Source organism: Clytia hemisphaerica, unplaced genomic scaffold (genome assembly GCF_902728285.1).
Source record: "Clytia hemisphaerica strain Z4C2 unplaced genomic scaffold, Clytia hemisphaerica genome assembly, whole genome shotgun sequence".
Lineage (NCBI taxonomy): Eukaryota > Metazoa > Cnidaria > Hydrozoa > Leptothecata > Clytiidae > Clytia > Clytia hemisphaerica.
Window position 1 is genome coordinate 214,365 of NW_027104275.1, and position 10,102 is coordinate 224,466.

The 10,102-nt window shown below is 36.0% G+C and overlaps 1 protein-coding gene across 1 annotated transcript; it reads left to right on the top strand.

Moving 5' to 3' along the window:
* The first annotated feature begins 6,837 nt into the window (after positions 1-6,837).
* Positions 6,838-8,572, top strand: LOC136816826 (F-box/LRR-repeat protein 2-like). Its single transcript, XM_067073151.1, has one exon. The coding sequence runs from the start codon at positions 6,934-6,936 to the stop codon at positions 8,380-8,382; it is 1,449 nt and encodes a 482-aa protein (XP_066929252.1). The 5' UTR covers positions 6,838-6,933; the 3' UTR covers positions 8,383-8,572.
* The last annotated feature ends 1,530 nt before the right edge of the window (positions 8,573-10,102 follow it).

The following is a 10,102-nucleotide window of genomic DNA, read 5'->3' on the forward strand; positions in this document are numbered from 1 at the left end:
TTACGGATTTTAAGTTTCCCTTGGAATACTGTTATTCAGTCACAACTTACCATCAGATTTATCCTGGTGACTGAATCAAACTAGCTTAGATTTCTAGGCTATTTGCAATGTTGACTTTGTAAAAACTTTTATCCGTCCAGCCAATGTCTTGTCTAAGTGGTTGTAGTATACTAGTAGTCGAAAAGTCCAAAGTTCAAATCTACTCACTTATATGCGTCATTCTCGATGAAAATCCTTTGATTGTAAATAATTTGTTGTCAACTAAAGACTGTGTACGTTTCGTTTGGCATGGGAATGACTTTGAAGTTTTTCTTAACTTTTTAGGCTCAATATTTCTTTACTCCAGCCCTTATCGAAATACCTGTTACTATTTGATTTCCAATTATTGTAAAAATTATTTTTTATATATTAGATTTTTTTTTTAATTATACAAATTGGAATTTACTTGCATGAAAAAAAATGCAGGAAATATTTGAAAGATGTTTTACGTGCTTTACCTTCTCCAATCCGGTCCTCGGCCAACGGTGACTCTCGGCAAACCGAAGGAGGTTATTCTCCAGAATATTTATGATGTGTAATCCATTGAGTGTCAAGCCAGAAGGGCTAGAGGCGAAACTTTAATCACTTCTCAGGCAAGAGAAATTGAAGCAACTTATTTCCCATATAGAACGCGCCATGTTTTGGAAGACTACATTTTTTTAAATCTAGCGATAGATTAGTTTCAGTCCCGCGCTTGTGTAAAAACTACGCGTGGGCGTTCTGGATGGGAAATAGGTGGTTTCATTTCGAATCCAAGAGTATTGCCTCTAGCCCTTAGGGCTTGAAACTCAATGGTGTAATCCACCCTTAAATACTGTAAAACTTTGACGACAACATACAGTCTTTCCCAGTACACGCTTTTTCATTCTCATTTCATGATAGATATTCTTAAATTTACGGGGAAAATCATCCTGAAATATTCTTACTTTATATTCTAAGGTTAGGGTCCAACCCAGCCTAAATCTAGCATGTAATATTTACAGGTAAAATGCTCTAAAGATCTGAATTCTTAGATTCAGTTGCCGAATTTCAAGATGGTTGTATTCTTGGCATATTCTTAATTTTTTGGCCAATGTCATCATGAATATTCTTATAAAGTATATTCTTATAAAAAAAGCGTGTAGAAACCTTTGCGTCTTTCATATGAGGTTCAAAGAATATCTTTTAAGGAGAGAATGTTTGATTTATTGGGATATTTTTGTATAGGAAATGAATTATAAACTTCGAGGGAAAGATATTGAGAACTTAGGCCTGATTATCCGGTTTCTGACCAATTTGTTTATTTGTTTTTATTAAGTGATGCGTTCAAAGCCCTTTAAATACCAATCACTCACTGACTGTTTATAAATTATGTAAGTTTAGTGCTTTTGGACTGGCTGGGAATTTGCTGTGTTCATTTTCTGTGTTAATTTTTTTCCCACAGTGGCTATAAAAGTTTCTATTCAATCCCTACGGGGATAGAAATTCGATTCCCGGACAATTCCCCCTGGTGAATTCCCCCCCGGTGAATTCCCACCCAGTGAATTCCCCCCCGGAAAATTCCTACCCGGTGAATTCCCCCCTGGTGAACTAAAAAACCATGTAATTTGAAATAAGCGATTTTACTATTTATCTTATAAAAATCTGTGCAGACGACTATCATGTAAAAATCTCTCAGTTCTTTTCTCAGAATCAAAAAAAATTGGCGTTGTGATTCTTAAAACTTGTAAAATAAAATACTTGACCCTAAAATTGGAGGTTTGTTTCGATTGAAAGTTTTAAATTAATCTCTCTACTAAGGGTCGGAAAATTCAGGATTTTCAGGGAATTTTTTGATTTACAGAGAAAAAATTGTAATAAAGTCTCTCTAAGGGTATGACTTTTTTCAAAAATCGAAAAAAACATTTCAAAATAAAGTCTCTAAGGGTCGGTTTTCGGAGGTCCCGTCCGCGCATACCTCTCATTCGCCAACCCTAGTACCCCCCGGGGTTACAGTCCATGATTTCGAAACGTAAAAACACATATGAAAATATATGGGTGGGAATTCACCAGGGGGGAATTCACCGGGTGGGAATTTTCCGGGGGGGAATTCACCAGGGGGGAATTTACTGGGTGGGAATTCACCGGGGGGGAATTCACCAGGGGGGAATTGTCCGGACACCAGAAATTCTATTGTTCCCAGCTTACAAAATCCAAGAGGGATGGTTTTGGAGTGCAATTTTAATCATTGAATTTTAATTGGGAATGAAATTGAGGTCAATTCGGCAGGAACTGTAAACATTCATGCCTTCTTATTAGTTGGGCTTTCCTCAAAATTAATTTTACTGATTTTCTACCTCGAATTGTTGTAGGGATGTCGGTACAGAAGGATCTGTTACTAGATTAATGAGATCTGATACGTTTCTCTCTTGAACGAAGACGATGCCCGGGTGGCAACCGTTCCGAAAACCGCCGTACATGCGGCCCAAAAAAAGGCCTTTGAAATCTCACACTTACAGTGCTTTTTCTTGAAGATTTTTAACCATTTTAAGGCAAAATATGGTCAGATTTTACAAATTTTACACCCTTTAGAAAGCACTTTTTCTCGTCTTTGCTCATTTCGACCCTTATTGTGTACTATGGAAAGCCTGATAAAAGGACCCTTAAGGGCTGCACGTACGGTCGTTCGTTTACCTTGAGTAGTGCCCCCCCAGACAATGTCCTTGTGACGCGATACTAAGATAAATTTCTTAAAGAATTTGTTCCCGATTTGTTCTTAAAGGTGTGTACCCATTAAAGGTACTTCACAAGTTGCCAAGCGATAGTCGTTTCAGATTCGTATTAGCGATTAATATTGTTTTCAATCTACTTGGTATCAACTTTGATAGACTTTTTCTGAATCATTCTTGATAGATGGTTGTTTCGTTTCAAAGAGTTGGAAAAAAGGAGAGGGTAGGAATTAGACTGAGAAGTATCTGTGAAAGTCTGCGGAATAGAATACAGTGGTGCGTACGATAAAAAAGCGGATTGATTTGACCATTTGATTGTTTTGTGTTGTCGTCGTTCGATACCTCTTACAGCGAACTTTTGCCTCGAATAATTGTTGGGAATACATGGCCGCCTGCAATAGGTTTGAAGTCGGGAACTAGAATTTTGGGGAAGAAATGTCGCCAGTCATAGTTGGGCGTTGCGTGAAGAAAATTGTTCAGTGTTGTTTGCAGTTACTAAACAGTTTTAACTTTTATGACATCGCTACTGATGGATTTGTGCTTTTTAAAGACTAATTACGGTTTTGTAATAGTCTGAATCGAAGACCTCTATAGATATACTTCCTACAAGAAACTTTTTTCGCTAAAGGGTGAGTAGAAGCCTATGTTGTAGTCTGTGATTCAGACTAGACTTGAATATCAGATAAGATTCAACGTTTAACTATCATGCTTCATAAGATTTGTGAATACAAGAGTGAGTGATATGAAGAAGTGACAAAATCTGTGTCTTTCACGACCAAAATATTGTTGTTGTTTTTGTACAAAGTATGAAAGAAAACACTTACTGAAAGGGAAATTCACTTTTTGTTGATTTTGTCTGAAACACGAGTGTTGTTATTATTGTGCTTGAAAAACAAACTTATTCGGTCTTTAATACATTGATAAGTTATAGCTTAAGTACCGGTATAATAACTGGCTTAAACCTGAATCCAGGCAATTCAACCAGGACGCACATTTTCAAAGCTGTTATTAAATTTTTGGCCTGGAAAACTTATATTTAGTATGTTCGTATATGCTTTATTCTTATCTTGTATAAAAACTATTAATTTCCGTAGAAAATCGTGGGAGTTTCTAAACATCGAGCAGAAGTAGTGACCACGACCGACGACCAGACAAAATTGGGTTATCGATAGCCTTGATACTAGGCGTTAAACTGTTTCATAGTCTAGTTTATGTTTCTTATTTACTCAAATTAGAATGCAGTCCGCTTATTTGCGCTCACTTCGCTAAAGCCGTAAGGCCTGATCTACATGACATGAAATTCTGTAACAAAAAAAGCTTTATTCCCCCTTCGTAGTGTAGATACAGATATAGCTATGAAATTAATCAATTATTCTATTGTCTTTTTGTTGACAAAATGACTAATTTCGACAGAAATAATTTATAATTAAATACAAAGCTTCTCAAATCAAAACTTCGTCGGGGAAAAGTGACGAAATTTTGGACAAGTGACGAATATTTTCCCCGACGAAAATTTTCCCCGGCCTTAATGCGTTTACCAACTACCAGCAAGTGACGAATTTTTCCCCGACGAAAATGATGCTATCGTCCGTTTAGAGGATCAGTAAACGCGAGAAAGTATGCGCAGAGTCAGGGGTCAGGGCGGTTTACGGGAAAAATAGTGGTGGTAGAGTTTTGGAACACTGTAACCTCCGCCACTGTTTACTCCGCCCCGAACTAAACTCGTTTTCAAATTTATCCCGCTTCCTGAATTATTTTTAGAATAGAATCTCTTAACCTTTCCCAGGCAAGAATGGACGGATGACATAAACACTTATGAAAACAGTTAAACGTACATGATTGGAACATGTACCAAGTTAACTTCTTATAGGAACCACTAGAAACTTGGTATGGTTCGACTTAAAAGAATTACGACTTCTAGTGCGACGGGACGACTTGAAACTTGGGATGATTCGACCGAAAATTGCGACGGGACGACTTCTAAGTACGACGGGACAACTTGAAGGATAGAATTTTGGCGGCGATGTAATTTCATAAAAAACTCGATAACCCAAATTTATCTGGTCGCTGGTCGTGGTCGCCGGTCGTGGTCGTCATTTCTGGTCGACGTTTAGAAACTCCTAGACGATCCTATCGTCTACACAAGATCACTAAAAAAGGGAATAGTTTAGAAGAGGCGTGATAAATTCGGGTGGAGTAAGCAGTGGCGGAGATGTTTACAGTGTTTTTGTTCCAAAACTCTACCGCCACTTTTTTCCCGTAAACCGCCCTGACGCCCTAACTTTTTCCCGCGTTTACTGACGATAGCATCGTCTAAGAAACTCCCTGTTTCTGGTCGATGTTTAGAAACTCCCGAAAATCGCATTTGGTACAATGTTACAAACAAAGAAGTTTTCGTGACTAGTCTAGACTACACTTTTGTGGCATTACTAGTCGAGAAATTGTGCAATCTTGAGGTCTATATCGGCTTAATGAAAGTGCACACATTGTGCATGGGTCGGTTCGATTGTTCCAAAGAGATTCCTTGCTAAATTGTGTACAGAATACAACTTTTGTCGGTTATAAACAAAAGGGAAGTCTAAGAAAAATGACGTCATGAATAAATTACATTTAAAAGTGACGTCACACTAATTAATGTAAAACAAGGCCGCTTGTCGGAGCCGGCCGAACCAAAGACAAATTTTATTGATAAAATAATGAATAATACTTTACTTATAACAATAGTTAAAAATTATTCCGCCATTTTGAAAAACCCCAAAACAAAAGATTTTCCATTGAAAACACATGGTGCGCCTATTTGTTTTGTATTAGAGGTTTCATTATATAAAAGGATTTTTTCTCCCCTATTCATTTTAGGGGGGGGTCGCACATAAAAATTATAGCATGCTTTATTCTATTGCCATGGAAATGAAAATCATAAGCACGAATTTGATGTGCGACCACTTTTTACTTTGTTTAATTCTATTGTTTTTGATGTTCTCGTGCTTTAAAAATTATAGCGTGGTTCAAACCACTCTTTATGCGTGCTTTAGGCTGTTTCGAGAGAAGTTTGATAATAGACCTTTTGTTGATAAAAGTAAATAAACCTGAACTGAATTGGCTCACATGCCGTGTGCAAATTGAAAATATTTTTGATTTTTCATTCGTGTTTTTTTTTAAGACAGAAAGAAGAGTGTAGAAGAAGTGCAGTTATTTGAGTAATCCACTCGACTTTCGCTGTCAGGTTTGAGAATCTCCATGTGGGTCCCATCAATAGCTCCGACTACCTGTGGCAATTCACACCTAGCACTCTCATGGAATTTTTCGATTGCGATAGCAGTTTCTAGTTCTGTCTCGGGAAAGTGAATGAATTCTCTGGTATGTCGTAGGAGTGCAATTACAAAGTCTTGATTTATTTCAAGAATTGTAGTTTTTCCCACCCCGAATGTTTTGGAAACAGTTCTGTAAGAGGCTCCATTAGAGAGGCGCCAAATGGAAACAGCCACCCTCTTTTCTACAGGGATTGATCGACGATAAGTTGTATCACGCCTTTCCATTTCAGCACGAACCAATTCAACGATAAAATCAAATGTCTCAGGTCTCATGCGAAACTCTTTGTACCAGAATTCAGAAAATATCTGATTGTTTCTATTTTCCCACATGGTTTCAAACCAATTTTGCTCGTAGTCTTGAGCCCAATAACGTGGAGCATTAGAGTTTGTAATCCCAAGTAACATACAGTTTTGCATTTGTAATAAGTTATAGACCGCAGTCTTGTGGTAATAGCACGATACATCATGATAAAGTTGGAAAATTTTCTTCTTGATCGCCTTTGCGCATTTTTTCTCTTATAATTCCACCACAGAAAAAAAAAACAGTCTTTCCCCCTCCATGGCAAATTTAAAAAGACGCTGTTATTTACAGTTCACTCTTGTGATGTCGCCGACTTTTCGTATAATTTTTAACGCTCCAAGGAAACCCCCAAAAATAAAGCATGCTTTAATTTTTATGTGCGACCCCCCCCTTATTGAGTCGAACTCAAGAGAATAAAACAAAAAGAAATTTATTGATAAAAACAAAAGAACCGTCTGTTGTTTGAATAAGAAATTTTTTCCATTTCTTTTACAGATAGTTGATTAGAAAGCGAAAGCACAAACATTATAAAAAATATTCGTTGATGAAAACAAGACGTATTTACTACAGCAAAAAAAACGAAGGAAGATATTAAATGGAGAAAGTGTCGAAGAAATCAAAGATGAATAAACTACCAGATAGCATCATTATTGAGATTTTTTCTTATCTATCATCGAAAGAACTTGTCACCAAATTAGCTCTGGTTTGCAAGACATGGCGTTGTTTGTCCTACGATCCATCACTGTGGAGAGAAATCCAAACTGACGGATTTTCTTCAATAAACATTCAAGATTCAACTGTTCTACGATTCATAAACTATGCCAAAACCGTCAAAACATTATCTTTACGTGGATGTTATCAAATCAGCAACAAAGTTTTGAGAGGTGTGTCTATCAATGGATCACGCCTACAAAACCTGAATCTTGAAAATTGTTTCAAAATCACTGATCGTGGAATCATCACACTAGCACGCGCGTGCCAAAATCTACGCACGGTAAACACACTCAACACACTTGTCACGGAACACGGTCTATGTTACTTACTACAAGAAAACAAACATTTAATTGAGTTGACCTCAGCACCGCATACCGTGACACTCAAAACCATACAAATATTATCAACAAATTGTAAACATCTAGAATATCTTCATGTCGAGCAAAACGAATTCACTCCAAACTACAAATCGAACAAACTGAATCAAAATAAACTTGTATCACTTACAAACCAAATGATCGAATTACTTGCATCAAACTGTTTGAAATTACAAGTTTTAATCTTACGTTATCCTATAACATCCATTGATGACCACGCCTTATGGAGAATTGGATCCCAGTGTAAGAGAATCGAATGCGTAGAAATTGGACAGAAAACTCACACTGCCCCTTTATCAGATAATGGTGTTATAGCTCTGTGTACACGAAGCACGAATCTGTTGCGACTAGACTTGAAGGAGACTTTTATTACTGACTTTACACTTCAAGTTATAGCTGAATGTTGTCAATCACTGGAGCATTTAGAGTTCGGCAACACAGCTACTGTATCAGATTTAGGTGTTATGAGCATTATGAATCACTGCCACAACCTGGATAGCTTCAGTTTACGAGCTGGTGTACATAGCCGGTTAACTGATCTCTCTATTTTCTCTATAGCTCAATCACCGTGTGCTCGCAACCTCATTAAACTTTCTATGAAAGATTGGAATATTACAGACTTTGGATTAAGTGTTATTGCTAAAAATTTACCACATTTACTATACCTCTCACTTGAGCAATGTTTACTTTTAACGAACACTGGTTTGGAACACTCACTCAAATTCTTTCATAGTATACACAGTTTAGAGCTCACTGGTACAAAATGTATAACAAATGATAAAGAACTTATATCTTTTGCACGACTACTTCCAGACTCGTTTCAATCCGTAGTTCTGCAAGCTCGTTCCTTGATAACATTGCCGAATTCTTCGGTACCGTGTGATTCGATCACCGAAGATGGCTGTCGAAGATTTAGTGACATTTTACCAGAATGTGAAATCATTTTTGTATAAGCATTTTTTAAATATTTTAGAAGCATATTCATCCAGTATTATGATATTTTTTTGGAAATTTTTAAGTTTGTATTACATATTCCCATCATGTTATCTTAAAGCTTGATATTATTTTGTAAATACTGTACAGAGGTCTTGTATATATTATGTTTGAAATTTGTTGAAGCCTTTATTTTTGAAGTCTCTACTCGTTTTTGCAAGAATCACTTTTAGGGATTATCCAGGCATTTGTAAAATACTTATTAACATTGAAAAATTTGAAAATTATGAACTGTAATCACAAAACATATATTTCCAGTTTTTTCCCCAAACTACATAGTAGCCAAAAACATCTGCCCTTTTTATCATGTAGATGTTGAAAGTTTTTGTTCAAATACAATGAAGCTTTTCTCTGAATATTACTTATGATATCAATTTTCCCAAAGGCACACCCCCTAACTGAAATGATAGATGCATTAATGCTAGGGTTGTTTTCCCTCGTTTGGGCACAAAAATACCCAGGGATTTGTTTTCGGCTTTTTGAAATATCTCATGTATTAATCAAAACCTTTGATTTTCTTTTCAAAATATTTTAACAAATAAATTGGGGTTGCTAAGCTTTCATGAGCCGATAATTAAGATATTCTCTAAACAATTTAAAAATTTGAATTGTTTAAAATATTTCGCCGTTTTTTAAAAAACATCAGAAAAATTATACTCAAAATGAGTAAAAGAACAAAAGAATAAATACAGGGCGGTCTGGCTCATTATTTCGATAAAAAGGAAGCGCCATTCAATTTAAACAAAATGATGAATATTTAATTAACGACGTCTTGCCAAGAAACTTTTGAAATTTAGAAAATTTTAGCCGGATTTTAAACCGCGGCATAATTGCTGTTAATTATGACATCTTGTTGTTATATGTAATTACCCTTAATTTAATCTAATCCACTAGGGAAATTTGCTGCACAAATTTCACCAGAAAAACAAAACTTTCATTGTCAATCTTCAGAAAAGCAAAACTACCCTTCATTTTTGTCTCCGAAAATTGAATAATAAATGAAATACCCCACTGTTTCAAAGCAGTTAATATATCATGCAGAATTTCAAAGAAAGAAATTCATTAGATTACTAATTACAACATGGTATCGATTTCATTGAAAAATGTACAAACAAAACTATAAGAAAATTCGAAATATAGTTAGAGTCAGGTGCTAGAGTATTAGACTATCCAAAAGTCGTTAGTGACTCATATAAAATCAAAACATCTAATTTCTGACTCATAAGGTTTCTTCAGAGGTGTCGAGGCACATTGAATGAAGGAAAGACAAGCTGTTTTACGCAGGATGAGTCACGAAACCACTCAATTGAGAAATCCCCTACGAAGATTTTTAATCCAATTCCAGTAATCTCTTCCCTGTTTCACTGTTTCACCACACGAGCCAGAATGTTAATGTGCTTATCAAATCTTCTTTCATTTTTCATTTGTGCAAAAAAGAAATCTGGACATTTTTCATTAGATTTTAGGTCAAGTCTTTTTGATATATTTCAACCAATTAGATTTCACCAAAATTCTTAAAGAACACGACTCGCGAAACATCGGAAAATGATTTTTTCCCCGAAGTAATTCAGTTTTGCGTGACCTTCTTTTACATATTATATTGGAGAGCATTTTGTAAAATCGCTCGATTGTTTTAGTCAAAGCACTTGTTATACATTTTTGGAAAACTAAGGGGCAGGA